Source organism: Anabrus simplex, chromosome X (genome assembly GCF_040414725.1).
Source record: "Anabrus simplex isolate iqAnaSimp1 chromosome X, ASM4041472v1, whole genome shotgun sequence".
In the NCBI taxonomy this organism is placed as follows: Eukaryota; Metazoa; Arthropoda; class Insecta; order Orthoptera; family Tettigoniidae; genus Anabrus; species Anabrus simplex.
The window spans coordinates 142240561-142262142 of record NC_090279.1 but is presented as its reverse complement, the minus strand read 5'-3'; the positions used below and the strand labels follow the sequence as shown (position 1 = coordinate 142262142).

Genomic DNA, 21582 nt, shown 5'->3' with positions numbered 1-21582 from the left:
TGGAAATAGCCTACCAAACATCCCGCACAATCTACAACAAAAATGCCTTTCCCAAAACACCAAGATACGTCACTATGAAACGGTTCTGAAGCCAGTAGTTCTATATGCAGCCGAAACCCTGTCTCTAAATGCCAACAAAGGACTCCTTGAAGAACTGGAGGAAAGAGAACGGAAAATTGTGATAGGAATCTTGGGATCAAAGTACAGAAATGGAATCCATCAAAAGAGATCCAACAAGGAAGTCTACAGCAGAATAGAGAAAATTACCGACACAATCAGAAAAAGACGGGCACGATTTTACGGTTAACTAAAGAAATCTTTCACTTTTTTGATTCAAACCCCAAAACCACAATTCCCTGGTTTAGAAATACCAAAGAAGACCTGCAAATGCTACATATCTCAGCTGAAGACGCCTTTAACAGAGATCTCTTCCGCAAGAAAATATTGACGAACGGGCTAAACCGAGGCGAGCAACCGAAGAGAAGGCACGGTGCCCCTTGGACAGAGGAGCGTAAGCAGGCCCACTCACAAAGAATGGGGGAAATTTGGGCTCTAAAGAAGGCCAAGTTCAGTGTCAAATGCAACAAGACTTAACGTGGTCCTTGATGGTCCCAGCAAATTATATATATATAATAATAAATCAATTTTTATTGTTACGATATAGTAAAGTGATTATTGCATTATCAACACAACCCTGACTAAAAAACTTGCTTTTTACATAAAACTGAATATGTTTGTGATAGACTACAGAACACTCTAAAGTTACACAGCAGAACATCCATACAATATTATACCTAGACTACGCTAAATTCCTGCCTGCTGCCATTTCTTGATGGATACAGTACTTTTGTATCCATCTCTTGGCACAGGCCAGAGTAAAGTGTAGCTTCCACTGAAGTCCCAGTCTCATCCATGGCTGTGACAATATGGAAGCTGCTGGGGTATGGGCGGTGCTGAATAATGACATTCAGTGCACAACCAGTGTGTCTGAGTGTCATGGAAGGTGTTGCTCATAGGGTTAGTTGTGCTACAATAGCACTGTCTGGCCCAGTGAGGAAAGCAATGGCAAACTACATCACGCCTCATCTTGGTACTGGCATTGGTTTTTGTGGTTTCCGTATAACTGCATAGCCTTTGGTGATGCTATTTGAGGTTCCAACCAGCCTCTGGGCTGATGACCTAACAGACAGATGCTAAATTCAGACTGATAATAAGGCGAATAGTTACAATTGCAGTTTTAATTACCTAATTAATGAAGGCATATAATGTTTAAATTGCAAACATTCTGATGATATACAGTGCACAAATGTATGAGTGAAAAACTTCTTCTTTCAGATTAACATATTTTAAGAAAGGAATTACGCGTTTGTTAGAAAACCTAGCAGAATTTAGAATAAGATATTTTTTCCACCTAGAGTGAATTCAGTGAACCGCAAAGGACATCCTGGAGAAATAAATTTAAATTAGTATAACTGGAATCACAATTGACTTAACCACACTAGGGTTATAGAAATTGGATTTGGAAACCTCACCTCAGTTGGCTTTGCAGTATATCGAAATAGTCATCTCCAGGTTTTTAGGTGTAAAGGTTCGTCAGTTTTTATTCGTAGGTTGCGAAACATCGAGAAAATTCTTCCCACATCAACTTGAAGGAAGTGGGATCTTCCTCTTCAAAAATATCACATCAATTTTTTTTCCTTACAATATTTCACTTCATCATCATCATCATCATCATCTGTTTACCCTCCAGGTTCGGTTTTTCCCTCGGACTTAGCGAGGGATTCCACCTCTACCGCCTCAAGGGCAGTGTCCTGGAGCTTCAGACTCTTGGTCGGGGATACAACTGGGGAGTATGACCAGTACCTCGCCCAGGCGGCCGCACCTGCTATGCTGAACAGGGGCCTTGTGGAGGGATGGGAAGATTGGAAGGGATAGGCAAGGAAGAGGGAAGGAAGCGGCCGTGGCCTAAAGTTAGGTACCATCCCGGCATTCGCCTGGAGGAGAAGTGGGAAACCACGGAAAACCACTTCCAGGATGGCTGAGGTGGGAATCGAACCCACCTCTACTCAGTTGACCTCCCGAGGCTGAGTGGACCAATATTTCACTTACAAAAGAAAATCCTCAGCCTGTTTCCAGTCATTCTACCGGATCAGGAATGGAATGAATGAAGGGCCATCTAGTGGCGAGGATGGGAATTGTCTCGGCTCCCGAAGCCTATCGCACTCCTCTAGGGCAATGGTTAATGAATAATTAATGAAACGAAATGTTATTGGAGAGTGTTGCTGGAGTGAAAGATGGCAGAGAAAACTGGAGTACCCGGAGAAAAATCTGTCCCGCCTCCACTTTGTCCAGCACAAATCTCATATGGAGTGACCGGAATTTGAACCGCGGAACCCAGCGGTGAAATGCCGGCGCGCTGCCACCTGAGCCACGGAGGGTCGCAATATATTCCACTTATCTGCACATAATTTGATATTACTTGGTTTTTCAAGCACTATTTTCATTTTTTCGTTTCATTTTATTTTCTCTCTTTTCGGTTATGGTCCAAATATACAGATTTCTTTCTTTCTTTCTTAATCTGTTTACCCTCGAGGGTTGGTTTTCCTCTCGGACTCAGCGAGGGATCCCACCTCTACCGCCTCAAGGGCAGTGTCCTGGAGCGTGAGACACTGGGTCGGGTATACAACTGGGGAGGAGGACCAGTACCTCGCCCAGCCTTCCTCACCTGCTTTGCTGAACAGGAGCCTTGTGAGGGAATGGGAAGATTGGAAGGGATAGGCAAGGAAGAGGGAAGGAAGCGGCCGTGCCCTTAAGATAGGTACCATCCCGGCATTTGCCTGGAGGAAAGCCACTTCCAGGATGGCTGAGGTAGGAACCGAACACCCCTCTACTCAGATGACCTCCCGAGGCAGAGTGGACCTCGTTCCAGCCCTCGTACCAATAAACCAAAAAACGCAGAAAAAGGCAAAAAAACCACAAAGAAAACCCACCATTTTCTGGCCTACAATGACCCAGAATGAACATATATTATGTTGCGCCTCTTCTTCAGACGCAATTCCGAGTCCTAATTATTATTAATAATAATAATAATAAGAAGAAGAAGAAGGATCGAGCGAGTGGGTGCCTGGTTTGGGTCACGTAACTGTCAGCTTGCATTCGATAGATAGTTTGTTCGAACCCTACTGCCGGCAGCCCTGAAGATGGTTTTCCGTGGTTTCCCATTTTCACACCAAGCAAATGGTGCGGCTGTGTCTTAATTAAGGCCACTTCGTTTCCACAAAACCTCCAGTTTTACGTGACCGTTTTGTGTGGAACTACAGGGACAAGTTGTTTCAGTTCAAACATGTATAGACCGGGATTGAAAGCATTGCCACCTTCGCGATAACGTTACTGACCTACCACGCCCCCGAAAGGAACGGCAATGCGTCACCAGCCAAATTAAACGACATGGACTCATTTGTGCCCTTCAAATATGCAACTAACTATGGCAGATTTGTACCTGCTCTCCTGAGATCTTAAGATAGATTCATGCAGGAAGCACCTGGATGACGAGAAATTATTTCAGTCTAATGGTGTAAATAAGTAAAGTATCAATGGCCAGTTATTTGTAGGCTTTTCCACATTAGTACTTCGTCGGAAGTTACGATAGCAGACGAATGCACGACGTATTTCAATGAAAGGTGAAGGAATATTTTGTTTTCTTACAAACCAAACCCCAACACCCGGAAAGGTCTTGGCCTACAAAGCCCGATGGTCTGCAGATTACGAGGTGCCGTGTGGTCAGCACGACGAATCCTCTCGGTCGTTATTCTTGGCTTCCTAGACCGGAGCCCCTGTCTCACCGTCAGATAGCTCCTATCGAGTTGACCTCGAAGAAGTCCTCAGAAACAGGTAAAATCACTGATCTGGCCGGGAATCGAACCTGGGGCCTCCGGGTAAGAGCCACACACGCTACTCCTATACCGCGTTTCCGGCAACATTTTGTGTCAGAAAAGAAAATCCACAGTTCTGTCCCTTCAGGCAAGCAATTCAATGTTAAAAATATCCCAGGGATATGAGCTACGAATTTTAGGTAAATAAAATACAATATAGTATGATAATATATTCCTTATTAATTCCTAAAAATGACAATCCTTTTCTTAGTCATCGTTATCCGGTCGATTAGATTAAGTATTTGCCTTTTGCTACCACTACGAGCGATAATGTGAATCGTTACAGTTGGGTTTACGTCGCACCAACCCAGATAGGTCTTATAGTGATGAAGGGATAGGAAAGACCTACGAGCGGGAGGGAAGTGGCCGTGGCCTTAATTCATTATTTGCCTGGTGTGAAAATCGGAATCCACGGAAAACCAAATCAAGGGCTCCCGACAGTGGTGTTCGAACCCACTATCTCCAGGATGCAAGTTCACAGCCGCGGTCCCCCAACCGCACAGCCAACTCGCCCGGTCTAATATGAGTCAGAACATTGTTTCACTTAAGCACCACTACGAGCGCTAATGTGAGTCAGCGCAGAGTTTCACTTAAGCACTACTACGAGCGCTAATGTGAGTCAACGCAGAGTTTCACTTAAGCACCAGTACGAGCGCTAATGTGAGTCAACGCAGAGTTTCACTTAAGCACCACTACGAGCGCTAATGTGAGTCAACGCAGAGTTTCACTTAAGCACCAGTACGAGCGCTAATGTGAGTCAACGCAGAGTTTCACTTAAGCACCACTACGAGCGCTAATGTGAGTCAACGCAGAGTTTCACTTAAGCACCACTACGAGCGCTAATGTGAGTCAATGCAGAGTTTCATTTAAGCCCTTATAACTACATTCGGCGTGGACATATTTCATAACATCAAAAAACGCTTGAGGGTATTGAACCAAGGAACACTCCAGAAATAATTATGTAAATAAGCTAATTTGGCTAGGATTTGAATCGAAAAGGATACGAATACGGAAATAAGCGATTTTAGGCTGTTTGTCTGGAACTGAATGCAGGCAGCAAGTGATTTTCGATTTTTTTTTAAATTTTTTTTATAGAGCTATCCAAAGCTCACAATTTGAAACCTTTCCGGGTTCTTTAGCCCATCAACTTTCGGCCTAATTGAGGAAACTGCTTAATTTTACATTTTTTCGTAGTATGGGGACTCGTTTCTGCTAAGAAATTATTTCAAAATTGAAAATGCAATGCCACGAAGCAAGTCATCGGGACCTTGCTATGTTGTGATGTGTAACGGAGTTACAAGTGACTGTTTCATCAGACGACATGTCTGTGACAGGGAAATAGGATCTTGTTTTCTTGTCTGTCTAGCTGACCCTGGAACTCAGGAAGCCTATCATATCCATGACGTAGTTTGCTAACAAGATCAAACTACTGCACATTGTACTGCACTGCTGATGGAGACTGGGTAGCTTGTAGCACTGATTGAACGAAGCCAAGCTGACGTTCCGATTGCAGAACGTGGAACAACTGGCTGTGAAAAAGATAAAGAAAACTTCTCCTTATTCTTATTATTTATTTATTTATTTATTTATTTATTTATTTATTTATTTATTTATTTATTTATTTATTTATTTATTTATTTATTTATTTATTTATTTTTCATCATCATCATCATCATCATCATCTGTTTACCCTCCAGGGTCGGCTTTTCCCTCGGACACAGCGAGGGATCCCACCTCTACCGCCTCAAGGGCAGTGTCCTGGAGCTTCAGACACTTGGTCGGGGATACAACTGGGGAGAATGACCAGTACCTCGCCCAGGCGGCCTCACCTGCTATGCTGAACAGGGGCCTTGTGGAGGGATGGGAAGATTGGAAGGGATAGGCAAGGAAGAGGGAAGGAAGCGGCCGTGGCCTTATGTTAGGTACCATCCCGGCATTCGACTGGAGGAGAAGTGGGAAACTACGGAAAACCACTTCCAGGATGGCTGAGGTAGGAATCGAACCCACCTCTACTCAGTTGACCTCCCGAGGCTGAGTGGACCCCGTTCCAGCCCTCATGCCACTTTTCAAATTTCGTGGCAGAGCCGGGAATCGAACCCGGGCCTCCGGGGGTGGCAGCTAATCACACTAACCACTACACCACAGAGGCGGACTTTATTTATTTTTATTTATTTTATTTGTTTCTCTGTCAGGATCTTCTAGGGACCATGTGCCAATTTCACTACTTCTTCTTCTTCCTACAGTCCTTCATCTTCACACTCTGCCAGTTTTCTTTCTTTCTCTTGGGACCTTGGAATCCTTCCATTTCTAACATTCTTTCTAATAAAATCTCTGTCACCGTTGCTTCTTCTTCTTCTTCTTCTTCTTCTTCTTCTTCTTCTTCTACTACTATATTGTTTTCTTTCCAAATCTTTCTTGACTTGACTACAAATTGGCAGGTTCGATTCTGGCTCAGTCCAGTCGTATTTAAAGATGCTCAAATACGTCAGCCTCGTGTCCGTAGATTTACTGGCAAGTAAAAGAACTCCTGCTGGACTGAATTCCGGCAGCTTGGCGTCTCCGAAATCCGTAAAAAGTAGATAGTATGGATTAATAACAAACATTATTATTATTATTATTATTATTATTATTATTATTATTATTATTATTATTATTATTATTATTATTATTATTATTATTATTATTATTATTATTATTATTATTATTATTATTATAGCCAACGACCGTAGCCGTGTTGAAACACCGGATCCCGTGAGATCTCCGAAGTTAAGCAACATTGGGCGTGGTCAGGAGTTGGATGGGTTGCCACGCGCTGTTGGTGGGGGGTAAGGGAATGGAGGAGCGGAAAGGAACTGGCCACCCTACCGCACGTAAACTCCGGCTCAGGAACACCTCTGCGGAGGTTCGGACCTGCCTTCGGGCAGAATAACCCTTACCTTACCTATTATTATTATTATTATTATTATTATTATTATTATTACTATTATTATCATTGTACCGGGTGGTACACCTCCGCGCCGCTAATTCAAACTTTGCGCCAGTTATAACTCCTCTACTGGAGGAAGCCTGAACTTTAACTTCCATATTAATTCAACGATTTCTCAGAAGATGTCATTACTATAAATTTTGAAGTGTTCTGAACTATGTCAGTTTCGATCCATTTTTGTTTTATCTGTAGCAAGAAGTGTGAACATTCTCTTCTAGAGGACACTGCTTAAGAACTACAATTGTGCACCCAAGTGCGAAGTGAAGGAACCTTTTTTTTGAAGAAATTTAGTATTTATAAGTTTGTTCTTTATTAAATTTCTTTCTGCCATTGTTTAAGTTGGCAATGTTAACCCTTTCTTTCCGCCAGTTTTGAATTTGACCAATAAGGAATTTCTGTAATTAATTTTCCACCAATAAGGTGTTTCTTCTTCAACTGGTGTAGTAGTTTTTGCCATTATCCAATAAAATGCTTGTGGGCGGGTGCTATCATTCACGAAACGCCTCGAACTTTCCACGAGGGTATATAAACTGCTGCTCCGCGCCACTTCAGTAACACCTATCATTGTGTAAATTATGTAGCAGGGGGCGGGAAGCGCCTCTTTCTTCGGGCAGCAGTTCAACCACCAGGTAATGGCCGTTTTATAACTTATTTTCTTGCCAGCTCAGCAGTTTAACCCTCGGGGCGGGTTCGAAATCTTTACCATGTAACCTTCCTCTAAAATGTAAAAGACTTTGGTTTAAATTCTGCCTCTGTAACTACATATCGGGATACAGAGTGCTTAACCCTCTCGAGCTCCCACTCATATTGCTTTGAGGTGAACTTATTTTCACAACCGTTTCTTCCCTTTCTAATGTAATGTAAATCGTTTTCTTATATAAGTCACCTCTTTAGTATGGGATTAGCCCTTGCATAAGCGGCCTAGTGCCAAATAGGTTTCAAAGAAATGTATTAGGAGTGCAGTTACGCCTCCGCTTAAGTTGGTATTTTGGAGGCCATGTAATTGTCCTGTTCCTTTATTGAGTAGGCCTCAGTAGGTTGGGTATTTTTACCCCTGTTTTCATGTGCTGGGAGGTCAACTTGAAAGTCGAGTTTGGTGTGGCCTTTGATAGGCTTGAACTTTGAGAGCGGATTGCTCTTTCTTAAAGTTGGTTTCTGTGTGCCTCGAGCAGGCTTTACTGAGTAATAGGGAGCAGTGCTCCTGGGCATTATTGGGGTTTTCTGCCCCTTTGTTAAATCTTGTATGAGTAAAGTTGGGCTAATTGCCCAAGAATTGTGAGTTCGGGGCTCGAAGCCCAAATTCTGTAAAAACTGTAATTGTACCTTATTAACTTGTTGATTTTCAACTGTGTTCCTGTTATTCTTGTTATTCTTGATCTTGGAAAGAAAATATAACCTTTGTTAAATTTTATCTTAACTTTAATTTCGTAAGTTGAGACCTGTTCATCCCAGCACCTTCTTTCACCTCTAACTACCACGGAAAACTCCGTAACAATTATTATTATTATTATTATTATTATTATTATTATTATTATTATTATTATTATTATTATTATTATTATTATTATTATTATTATTATTATTATTATATACATTCGTTTAGCCCCGTGAGGAGCACGTGGAACCATTAAATAGCACTGGTATTCTTCATCTCCTTGTTCTTCTTTTCTTCCCAAAACTTTCTCATCCTTTCACTATGGGCCTGCCGTCTTTCTTGTGTCCATGAGTTTTTGAGTTTCAAGCTTTTCTCAGTTGGATTCTTGGGTGCAAATTTATGGTTGTTGATCTTTTGTCTGTATGTATTCCTTGTGGTTGCCATTGGATCAACGTCGACTTCTGCGAGGTCCTTTTGTACATCCACTAGCCAGCGAAGTTTGGTTTGTCGGTTTCCATTGATAATAAGAAATATTTTCTTAGTCAGTCGTGAGTCATACATTCGTGCTAAATGTCCATAAAATTTCATACGCCGTTTTCGTGCGACTGAAGTGAATTGCTCAGTTAATGCGTAGAGTTCTTCCGAGCTTTTTCGCACCCATTTACCCTCTTGAAACTTGGGCCCGAATATCTTCCTCAGTACCTGTCGTTCAATTTTCTCAATGTCCTTGATGTTAATGGTAAGTGCTGATGTCTCAGTTGCGTTGAGTGCCTCAGGGAGGACAATAGTGTGGTAGTGTCGGAGTTTGGCTTTTGTGGATATTGATTTCTTATTGTAGAAGTTCCAGGTGATTAGGTATGCTTTACGTAGTTTTTCTCCGCGCATTTTGATGGCTGCTTTTTCATTGCCTGATTCACCAATATTATTATTATTATTATTATTATTATTATTATTATTATTATTATTATTATTATTATTATTATTATTATTATTATTATTATTATATTTCTTGACTTCATGAATCTAGGTTGTTGTTGACTTCTTGTTCCAAAGTTATTTGGAGATCGTTTGGTTAACCTGTTGTCATCCATTATGTATAAATGCCAACGGCCATACCATGTTGAATACACCGGTTCTCGGCCGATCACCGCAGTTAAGCAACATTGGGCGTGGTCAGTACTTGGATGGATGACCGCTTGGGAACACCACGTGCTGCTGGCTCAATTCCTTTGTCCGGCTCCATGGCTAAATGATTAGCGTGCTGGCCTTTGGTGAAAGGGGTCCCGGGTTCGATTCCCGATAGGGTCGGGAATTTTAATCGTCATTCTTTAATTTTGCTGGCACGGGGGCTGGGTGTATTTGTCATCTTCATCATCGTTTCATCCTCATCATGACGGGCAGGTCGCCTACGGATGTCAAATCAAAAGACGTGCATCTGGCGAGCCGAATATGTCCCGGACACTCCCGGCACTAAAAGCCATACGCCATTTCATTTCATGTATAAATGTCCAAAAAATATCAATCTCTTCCGCTTGCATCTGTTGTGTTTTCTATGTTACGATATATCTCATCATTACTTCATTATTTCCAGACTTTTCTTAGCGGACCGAGTATTTTCCGTATATGTAATTCTTCTTTCCAGAACTTCTAATGTTTATTCATTGTCAGATTGGAATTCAGTACTAGACATTCACTCGCGTATAGGCATTCCGGTTTGACTACTGTGTTGTATTTTGAGGTTTCTGGATAAACACTTTTTGTTGTAGATATTCCTAATTATACCATATGCTCTTTCCATCTTGTGTATCATTTCTTCTACAGCGGATTTTTCTAACCCGTTTTCTTGAATTGGTTCTTCATATATTTGAATTTCTTCACTGTGTATATATGTTGGATGTTCAGCCCGAAGGCTGGTTTGATCCTCCACAGCTCCGCCTACAGCTGCCATAGATAACCTAAGTGTCAATGAAGATGCATACTAGGGAAATGAGGAGTGATGTAGTTTCCCGCTGCTTTCCTGAGAAGTTGCTATTACATGTAAGTCTGTCAAGCCCACTGAAATGCGTGCACCAACCGACCCTATGAGCGACATTTTCACACCATTCATAGCAGGGACTGGCTGCATAACGAATGGCATTACTAGCATCCCTCATACCTCAGCCACTTACATATTGTCTAAGCCAAGGATGAGACTGAAACAGATCAATGAAAATAACAAATTTAATCTGGCCCAAACCAGAAGATATAGTGCACTGCAAACACTACATCTCGCCAGCAAAGGCATTTCGTTACCTTATACGACCAATTTGTGTTACTGGCAATTCTGGCAATCCTTTTGTATTTGTCATAAATTTGTTTTTTCTACAGACATTCTTAAATCTCTTCTGTTGGCCGTCTCTTCCAAGGGATTATTATTATTATTATTATTATTATTATTATTATTATTATAATAATTATTATTATTATTATTATTATTATTATTATTATTATTATTATTATTATTATTATTATTATTATTATTATTATTATTACAGAGCCTTCGTGGCTCAAGCGGCAGGGCGCCGGCCTCTCACCGCTGGGTTCCATGGTTCACATCCCGGTCACTCCATGTGAGATTTGTGCTGGACAAAGCGGAGGCAGGACAGGTTTTTCTGCGGGTACTCCGGATTTCCCTGCCATAATTCATTCCAGCAACACTCTCCAATATCATTTCATTTCATCTGTCATTCATTAATCATTGTTCCAGAGGAGTGCGACAGGCTTCGGCAGCCGGCACAATTCCTATCCACGCCGCTAGATGGGGGCTTCATTCATTCCATTCCTGACCCGGTCGAATGACTGGAAACGGGCTGTGAATTTTCATTATTATTATTATTATTATTATTATTATTATTATTATTATTATTATTATTATTATAGTCTAGTTATATAGAAGGATACAAAGTGTTTGGAAAGTTTTGAAATATGGTTGTGGAGAAGGATGGAAAAGTGAAGTGGACAGATAAAGTGAGAAGTAATGAGGTGCTAAGAAAAGTACGAGAGAAGAGGCACCTGATTAAAACAATTTGGAAGAGGAAAATATCCTAGTTGGGTCACAAGAATCTCCTCAGTATGTTTACAGACATTCGACCTGGTTAGGAAAGGAATGAATGAAGCCCCCACCTAGCGGCGAGGATAGGAATTGAGGCTGTCGCAGTCCTCTTGGGCAATGATTAATGGCTGACAGATGAAATGAAATGTTATTGGAGAGTGTTGCTGATGTTGAAGATGACAAGGAAAACCGGAGTACCCGCAGAAAAACCTGTCCTGCCTCCGCTTTGCCCAGCACAAATCTCACATGGAGTGATAGGGATTTGAACCACGGAACCCAGCGGTGAGAGGCCGGCGTGCTGCCGCCTGAGCCACGGAGGATCTTAGTTGAGTCACATACTACGCAGAAATTGTTTTCAACAGAGGGTGATGGAGGGAAAAATAGGTGGAAGCTATTTGCTTTACGTCGCACTAACACAGATATGTCTTATGGCCACGATGGGACAGGAAAGGCCTAGGAATGGGAAGGAAGCGGCCGTGGCCTTAATTAAGGCACAGCCCCAGCATTTGCCTGGTGTGAAAATGGGAAACCACGGAAAACCATCTTCAGGGCTGCCGACAGTGTGGTTCGAACCCACTATCTCCCGGATGCGAGCTTACAGCTGCGCGTTCCTAACCGCACGGCCAACTCGCCCGGTAATGGATGGAAGAAAAGGAAGAGAAAGGTAGAGCAAGGTAGATGCGCTGAATAACCGAAACAAGATATTCAGGACAGAGAATCATGGGAGATGTCTAAAGACAGATTCACAGAAGAAGAAGAAGAAAAAAGAATGAAAAAGTTGGTAAGTTTTGAGGGTTTCATTTTTCAGGCAATCTTGTCCTACTCCACTCTTCAATGTTCCTTTGGTCAGTTCAAAACAGTTTCATCACTGAGAATCATTATGCCTCTTGGGATGCGAACATCAGATTGTACCTTTTACTAGCTGAGGAGACCAGCAGTGATGGAATCACAGAGCTAACTTACCCTCGACATCTGGGAGGTGAGGCTGCTTCCGCACCCAGTCCTTGAGGTGTTCGAGCTCGCTCCTGTTGAGCTGCGGGTTTCTCTTTAGCTCTGTCTCCAGGCTGACTCGCTTTAGCTCCGTCATGGCTGCCTGAAACAGCAGAAGGGGGTACAGCGTTAGTCCAGCTGACGAACCGGTAAAGCAGTAGCACGCTAAAGAAGCTCAGGGCCCCCCTCAATAATTAAAAATGGACCCCTCGTTTCTTGGTAAGTAAAGTCACAAGTTTATTTCGTAGTACAAAGTTGTATAGTATTGCAATGAACAACAACAATAATGATAATAACAATAAGTTATACAATTCAGTTTTCAAATCCGAAGGAATTGGTATGGTATGAACACACACATACTCACAAGAAAGTCATATTCCAATTATAGTAACCAAAACACGCTGACAGTCACAATATTAAGAAATAATCTCGTTCCGAGGACCAAATAATTTACTACTACTTACAACTCAATCGTCCATCGTAGGCCTACTTAGCTACACTGACTGCCGAGAGTTATAAACAGGTTCGAAACTTCAGTATACAGAGTTTAAAGATGTCTTTGTTATCGCATCTTCGCTAACACTCGGTTTGCAGAACTGGCTAATTACTTCGAAATCCTTGTTGATTATTGTGAGTGGCAGCAAGGGATGGCTATTTTTGGAACAGGTTGGGAAGCCCACATTCTTTCAGAAATAACTACCGTACTCTTATAGACGAAAGAAGCTCTGTACTACGACGGCCTACGTTCGGAATAACCCTCTACAATACAAATAATACTGTATTGTGTGCTGTAACTTTATCAGTATGAAAAATCACTCTTCAGCTACTGAATTAAGAAACAGTCGTAGGGCCCTCACGAACCTTCCCCCCCCCCCCCCCCCACCGTCCCGCGGAATCTGCGAGGTCCTTATCGCCACTACTGCGGTAAAGAGAGTCGAGCTGCACGTGGTGTCGGACCACATAGGGGCTGTCAGGACTAGACCTTCAAATACAATACAGTAATAATAATAATAATAATAAATATAATAAGTTAATAACAGTAATTTGAAACTCAAAAACGCACTGGCGCAATAAATAAGACAGGACAGTGAAAGTATGAGGAAGATTTGGGAAGATAAGAAGGATAAGAACAAGAAAACCAGTGCTAAGTAATGGTTCTAAAGTCTACGAAACTTTTATTAATGATACTTCTTTTTACGGGGATGCTAGGGGATTTACGTCGCACCGACGCAGATAGGTCTTATGGCGACGATGGGATAGGAAAGGCCTAGGAGTTGGAAGGAAGCGGCCGTGGCCTTAATTAAGGTACAGCCCCAGCATTTGCCTGGTGTGAAAATGGGAAACCACGGAAAACCATCTTCAGGGCAGCCGATAGTGGGATTCGAACCTACTATCACCCGGATGCAAGCTCACAGCCGCGCGCCTCTACGCGCACGGCCAACTTTTGCGGGGTTGAGGAGTAAGGAGGGGGCTACCTTGGTTCCGATAATACTACCAGCTTTATGGAAATTAAATCTGAATTGAATCGATAGTATGATCGATGGATATGAATTTTCTAAACCGTCGTGTCCGTATAGGAATTCTAGGTTGTTCCTGTGATGTACTTTGACTTTCCTCACTCATGTTCAAGCTTAACCTATATTTTGACTTTGCTGTGTAAATAACAACAGTATTCAAAGTGTTGCAATCATACCGCCAGATGTATAATGGTTTCATCATATCTTTTTTGTGTCAGAGGTTGCCAATACGAATCCCGAAGATAACCGAGGTCTACCGATTCAGCGCTAGGGAGCCGAAGTATCACTAAAAGTTTCGGGTAGGGTACGTGTTCCTTAGAGAGCGAAACGCAATATATTTTATAATATTTTTAAATACTTTGGAGACATAATTATTCCTTTGGGATTAGACAGTGTGGCCAATACAGAAAGGACCCGAAAACTTTAGATGGCATTTAGACTGACATGGGATCACTACAATAAACGAGTAACGTCACGTAATGCTAAATTGAAACTTTACAAAACAGTTATTCTACCGGAAGCTCTATATGCATCAGAATCCTTAACTTTAGGAGGTCATTCTAAAATTGCAGTTATTGAGAAACAGGAACGTAAAATTCTTAGGAAAATATTCGGCCCCACACAAGAAAATTGAATTTGGATCGAAAGGTGAACTGCAGATCTCTGCAGTTTCATCATTACTATACGGAGGATACGTTTGAAATATTTTGATGATATAGTAGAGTAACACGAAGATGGTTCAATGTAATACATTCCCAAAATAGGAGAATAAATTGGCTCGTGGAAACAAGAGGGGACCTAAAGGAACTGAACATCGGGGAAGACATCATGAAAAATCGCGAAATCTTCAGGATCTCAGTAAATAAACACACATTTATGGGATTGGTAAAATGTGGTTGGAAGAACGGAAGAGGAACCCACTGAGTTCATTAGGAGATTTTGGAAGAATAGGAAGGCGAAGTTATCAAGCCATTGAACAAATTCCAGCGCGCCCAAGGAATGGGCATAACGAAATAATCATCATCATCATCATCTGTTTACCCTCCAGGTTCGGTTTTTCCCTCGGACTCGGCGAGGGATCCCACCTCTACCGCCTCAAGGACAGTGTCCTGGAGCTTCAGACTCTTGGTCGGGGGATACAACTGGGGAGTATGACCAGTACCTCGCCCAGGCGGCCTCACCTGCTATGCTGAACAGGGGCCTTGTGGAGGGATGGGAAGATTGGAAGGGATAGGCAAGGAAGAGGGAAGGAAACGGCCGTGGCCTTAAGTTAGGTACCATCCCGGCATTCGCCTGGAGGAGAAGTGGGAAACCACGGAAAACCACTTCCAGGATGGCTGAGGTGGGAATCGAACCCACATCTACTCAGTTGACCTCCCGAGGCTGAGTGGACCCCGTTCCAGCCCTCGTACCACTTTTCAAATTTCGTGGCAGAGCCGGGAATCGAACCCGAGCCTCCGGGGGTGGCAGCTAATCACGCTAACCACTACACCACAGAGGCGGACATAACGAAATAATAATAACTAATGTACCCACGCTGCCCCACAGCGTTCCATATGAATAGGTCAGATAATTCATCTTAATGTGTCAGAAATGGACGCAGGTTTAAACTAGATACTAAAGTTAAACGGGTTTAATTTATACCGGGTTTAACTCGATTTGGAGATTGTACCGGGCGGTACACCTCCACGCCGCGAATTCAAATATTGCGCCAGTTGAAATCCGTCTACAGGAGGAAGCCTGAACTTTAACAATCTGTATTAAATCAAAAGGTTTCTCGGAAGATGTCTCTACTGTAAATTTTGAAGTGTTCTGAACTATGTCTGTTTCGATTTGTATTTGTTTGCTCTGTAGCAAGAAGTGTGGACATTCTCTTCTAGATGGCACTACTTAAGAACTATAATTGTGCACCCTAGTGCGAAATGAAGGAACTGTTGTTTTGAAGAAATTTGGTATTCATAAGTTTGTTCTTTGTTAAATTTCTTTCAGTCATTTTTTGGGTTGGCAGTATAACCCTTCTCTTTCCGCCAGTTTTGAATTTAACCAATCTGTAATTTCTGTAATTAATTTTCTTCCAATCATAGCTTTCTTCCTCAGGTTTCCATCTGTAATTCCTTGTCTACCAATAAAGTTGAAGGGGTGTGTCTTTTTCATTCTTGAAAGGTCTCGAATTTTCCACGAGGGTATAAAAACTGCTGATTTTTTGGTCTCGGGGCCACTTCAGTAACATCTTTCGCAGTGTGTGAACATATATAGCAGGGGGCGGGAAGCGCCTCTTTCTCCAAGCAGCAGTTCATCTACAAGGTAATGGCCTGTTAACATCTTTATTTCTTGCTAGCTCAGCAGTTTTAACCCGCGGGGGAAGTTTCGAGTCCTTTTAATGTAAACCTTACTGTATTCATGTAAATTAGCCGCAATTTGGGATAGAGAGTGCTTAACCCTCTCGAACTCCCCTTCATTTTGAGTTTGAGGTGACTATGTTTTTGTAACCGTTTTTCTCTTCCTTCTTAAGGTCTTAAACTTATTTGCCAACTAGTCACCTCCCTAGTATGGGATTAGCCCCTGTATAACTGGCCGAGTGCCACCTAGGTTTTAAGAAGTTTCATGTAGGAGTGCAAGCTACGCCTCCAGTCTATTTGTTTTTTGGGCCATTTAATTAACCCAGTGTTTGTTTTCTTCATGTGAAGGCCCTGTAGGTTGGGTACAAGATACCCCTGTTTCACTGTATGTGTGCCTTAAGGGCAGTTAGGAATAAAGGTTGTTGTAGCCTTTGACAGGCTTGTAAAATTGAGAGCGGGTCTGCTCTTTTCATCTTAACATTGTAATTAGGAGCAAGTGCTCCTTGTACTTAGGGGTTTTCTGCCCTTTAGCTATTGTGGTGGTAGGTTAGAGAGCTCAGAAATTAATCTTGGGGCTCGAAGCCCAAAGTTTGTAACAATTGTAACTTCTTAAATTGTTTTCCTGCTACTTGGTACCTGTTACTCTGTTATCGTTATTTGTTGATTTTGAAAAGAAAATATAACCTTTGTTAAAGTTTTAAATTAACTTTAATTTCGTAAGTTGAGACCTATTCCCGCCCGCATCTTCTTTCACCTCTAACTACCACGGATAACTCCGTAACAGAGATAATGGCCCTTACCGGCGACCTGCTCGCCGAAAGTCAGTCACATAAGTTCGATGTTGCTGAACAGTCTTCCTTAATGACGAGAATTTACAGTTTTATAGTGAAATGTAATTTTCTTAGCATTATTCGAGTCCAAAATTTGACTTCAAATGTCGTGAGAAAATAAAAGAACCTTTTCATTCTTGAGGGAGGACACCATCCGCGAGTCCTTAAGGGCAGGCTGCTACTGGTTTATCCGGAAGCTCTTTAAGCAAAAATTAGTTTGTTTTATACAATATGCTCTTTTATATTGTTTTAATATTATTTGTACCATCCGCCAACCCGGGACCTTAATCATTGAAAGTAACAGTATAAATTCAAAATAATGTCATACATTAAATTTATGGAAAAAACTATGTGTGTTAATATATATGTATATAATATTTTCTTGCCTTTAAATAAATGATTTAAAAACAGTCCGCCTCTGTGGTGTAGTGGTTGTTGTGATTAGCTGCCACCCCCGCAGGCCTGGGTTCGATTCTCGGCTCTGCCACAAAATTTGAAAAGTGGTACGAGGGCTGGATCGGGGTCCACTCAACCTCGGGAGGTCAACTGAGTAGAGGTGGGTTTCCATGGTTTCCCACTTCTCCTCCAGGCAAATGCCAGGATGGTACCTACTTAAGGCCACGGCCGCTTCCTTCCCCCTTCCTTGTCTATCCCTTCCAATCTTCCCTGTTCAGCATAGCAGGTGAGGCCGCCTGGGCGAAGTACGGGTCATCCTCCCGAGTTGTATCCCCCGACCCAGAGTCTGAAGCTCGAGGACACTGCCCTTGAGGCGGTAGAGGTGGGATCCCTCGCTGAGTTCGAGGAAAAAACCGACCCTGGAGAGTAAACAGGTAACGAAGAATAAGAAGAAGAAGAAGAAGAAGAAGAAGAAGTAGAAGAAGAAGATTTAAAAACATCTAACGATTGAATTAACAAACGTGGGCAAAGCTACGGGTGAATTCTAGTTATTATTATTATTATTATTATTATTATTATTATTATTATTATTATTATTATTATTAATGTGTTGTCTTCATCATCATTTCATCCTCATCACGACGCGCAGGTCGCCTACGGGAGTCAAATCGAAAGACCTGCACATGTCCTCGGACACTCCCGGAACTAAAAGCCATACGCCATGTCATTTCATTATTATTATTATTATTATTATTATTATTATTATTATTATTATTATTATTATTATTATTATTATTATTATTATTCTCTTCTTCTTTCTTCGTTTCGGCCTGCTGTGGACCACGTTATTTCAACCGTTTGCATCCTTGAGCTTTAATTCTTCCCCAGTACTCACGCATTGTCGTTCTGTGAGCCTTCTTTCTTTCATCAGTCCACTTCTTGCCTGTTTTCAACTTCGGCCTTTCTTGGAACCTCTTGTATCCCTGGAGCTTTTTCTGGACAGGAGCACGTTTCTGGATGTCTTCGAGTGTGATTCCTATTTCTTGAAGTTCTTTTTCAACTTCGATAAACCAGGGTCCCTTGGTTTTCTTGTTAAGAAAGTAGGAAAAGATCCTATTGGTCTGTCTCTGTGTGCCTGTGTGCTAATTATTATTATTATTATTATTATTATTATTATTATTATTATTATTATTATTATTATTATGAGTATACGTCAGTTACCGGTCTCAGTCTCATCCTTGGCTTTGACAATATGAAAGTGACTGGGGTATGAGTGATGCTAGTAATACCATTCCTTATGCAGCCAGTCCCTGTTATGAATGGTGTGAAAATATCGATCATAGGATCGGTTGGTGCATGTATTTCAGTGGGCTTGGCAGACTGATATGTAATAGCAACTGCTGGCTCAGTGAGGAAAGCAACGGGAAACTACCTCACTCCTCATTTCCCTAGTACGCCTCTTCAGTGACGCCTAGGCTATTTATGACAGCTGTTGGCGGAGCTGCAAAGGATCAAACCAGACTTCGGGCTGAATACCCAACATACAACATACAGTACCCACTTTAAATGGATGTAGGAATGCAGTACGTCCTTGAAAGTTGAGCATTCATTTCTGGCCATCCTGTATATATAACGGGATAACTGAGGTGCAGTGAACGCGGCTGTCTACAGAGATATGAAGGACGAAGACGGTCAGATCTGTGGGAGAGAAACCGGTTGTGGTCCTGACCTCCGTAATCTGTATTCACGAGAGTAAGAGCACCCCATTGACACTTTGTTGACAAGTGTTAGGGTCCTCATCAGCCTCCATTACCGCCACTTGCTCACAATGTCACCCTATCAGTCGTCTTTTGTTCCGTTGCTATGGAACTCGCCACATCCAAGGACTGTGTTTGCGTGCTACGATCAAGGTCTAACATCGTGCAGCGTCTACTACAATAATAATAATAATAATAATAATAATAATAATAATAATAATAATAATAATAATAATAATAATAATAATAATAATCCGCTGTAGAAGAAAGGATACACAAGATGGAAAGAGCATACGGTATGACTAGGAATATCTACAACAAAATGTGTTTGTCAAAAACTAAAAATACAACACAGTAGTCAAACCGGAATGCCTACACGCTAGTGAATCCCTAGTACTTAATAAGAAGCTGAATAAATTAGAACCGAGCTCGATAGCTGCAGTCGCTTAAGTGCGGCCAGTATCCAGTAATCGGGAGATCGTGGGTTCGAGGCCCACTGTCGGCAGCCCTGAAGATGGTTTTCCGTGGTTTCCCATTTTCACACCAGGCAAATGCTGGGGATGTACCTTAATTAAGGCCACGGCCGCTTCCTTCCCACTCCTAGCCCTTTCCTGTCCCACCGTCGCCACAAGACCTATCTGTGTCGGTGCGACGTAAAGCAACTAGCAAAATAAATAAATAAATAAATAAATTAGAAGTACACAATAACCTTGTTTATCCGGCCCTCATTAATCCGGATCTCCGGTTTATCTGGATCGAATATAATAACAATTTATGTTTACTTGTACAGTATTTCTTTTACGGGGTCAATTGTCCGTGTATGTTTTTTTTTTTTTTTTTCCGCCAAGGATAGTTAAGGACAGGAATTGGAAGTATGTCCGCCGCGGTCTATCAAAGGTACCGTCTCGGCATTCGCCTGGAATTGGGAATTTGCACGCATTCCCGAATGCTCGGACGTAGATGACTGGATGAAAAATTACTGTAATTCGGGCTACGACATAATGACAGATGAATAAATTATTGGCTCTTGTTCCTCGGCAGGTAATGACGAGAGTGGTGGTGAATTTGAAAATTAAACCGGCGCTCCATCAGACAAAACAATGACTCCTGGAGATGCAGCGATGCAGCTGGACAAACTTATGGCCTATTTAGAATCCCAGACAGAAACCACACCGGCAGAACTGTTGTTAGTAGAACGACTTCGTGATTGAGCTGCGCGCAAACGCTATACAAATGTAAAAAAAAGAAAAAGCTCACACATTATTTTAGTGCATAAAACAGAGTCGTAAATGTAAGAAAATTATTCTTATATTTGTTTGTACAATTGGAAAAAAGGTATTACTGTACAAATTATGTTTATATATTATAAACAGGTACTGTAGGCCTATTTGCTTTTTAGTTTTCCGGATTTTCGATAATCTGGATCAGCTCCGGTCCCACTTAATCCGGATAAACGAGGTTCTTGTGTACTGGAAAGAAAAATTATACGGAAAATACGATGACATATACCGGAACATAGAAAAAACAGATACAATGCGGAAAAGGAGGTTGATATTGTTTGGACATTTATACAGAATGGATGACAACAGGTTACAAGTAACTATTATCATTTTGGTTCCGTATTGAAGATGGCGTATATCACAAATATTATAATATTTGTGATAGACAACAGGTTAACTAAACAGATCTTCAAATATCTTTGGAACAGGAAGTCAGCAACAACTTTTCTTCATGAAGTTAAGAAAGACTTTAAAAGATAAAAAAGGGAAGGGAAGAAGAAGCAACAGGGAGAGAGATTTTTAGAAAGAAAGTGAAACGCTATACAAATGTAAAAAGAAAAAGCTCTCCAAGTTCGAGAGGGAAAGAAAACAGGCTCAAAATGGTGCAAGGAGAGGAAATGGAGGGATAGTGAAGGAGTATTAGAGGAAAAAGAAGGAATAACAAAGGATAAAGCATTGAAATTGTCTCGGGGTCCCTAGAAGATCCTAATGGGAAAATAAATAATAATAACGATAATAACTAGGGGATCCGTGCGAGAAATCTCGCATGCTCATGAAATATGTGGTGGAGTATCACCCTGGTGAACTACTTACTGGTGAAGTAAGGAATACACAAATTAATACAATATTAGACAGTCTTACTTACTACTTAATTACCACGTTTCCATGAGGATTGAAACAGATTAGAATATGATTTCCGTACTCAATACGTTACCTGTTTACATGTAAGATTCAATTCCTATTCAGATAGATTTGAATACGACACTCGTAGTTTACGAGATCGCGCGAGTCCGTACGAGAACAAACCGACACGAAGCGCTTGACAGCAACGGCCAACACTCTAACCAAAGTAGAGTAAACAAACAAGTC

General features: G+C 41.6%; 1 protein-coding gene and 1 non-coding gene across 2 annotated transcripts in view; one reads left to right on the top strand and one right to left on the bottom strand.

The window, feature by feature from the left end:
- Positions 1-21582, bottom strand: part of LOC136886371 (alpha-tocopherol transfer protein-like) — a 133507-nt gene that overhangs the window by 68304 nt on the left and 43621 nt on the right. Inside the window, exon 2 of the mRNA XM_067159116.2 lies at positions 12348-12477. Coding sequence (XP_067015217.2) covers positions 12348-12471 — 124 coding nt within the window. The 5' untranslated portion in view covers positions 12472-12477. The remainder of the gene's footprint in view (positions 1-12347; positions 12478-21582) is intronic.
- Positions 9396-9514, top strand: LOC136886902 (5S ribosomal RNA). Its single transcript, XR_010861866.2, has one exon. It is a non-coding gene; the product is annotated as a 5S ribosomal RNA (ribosomal RNA).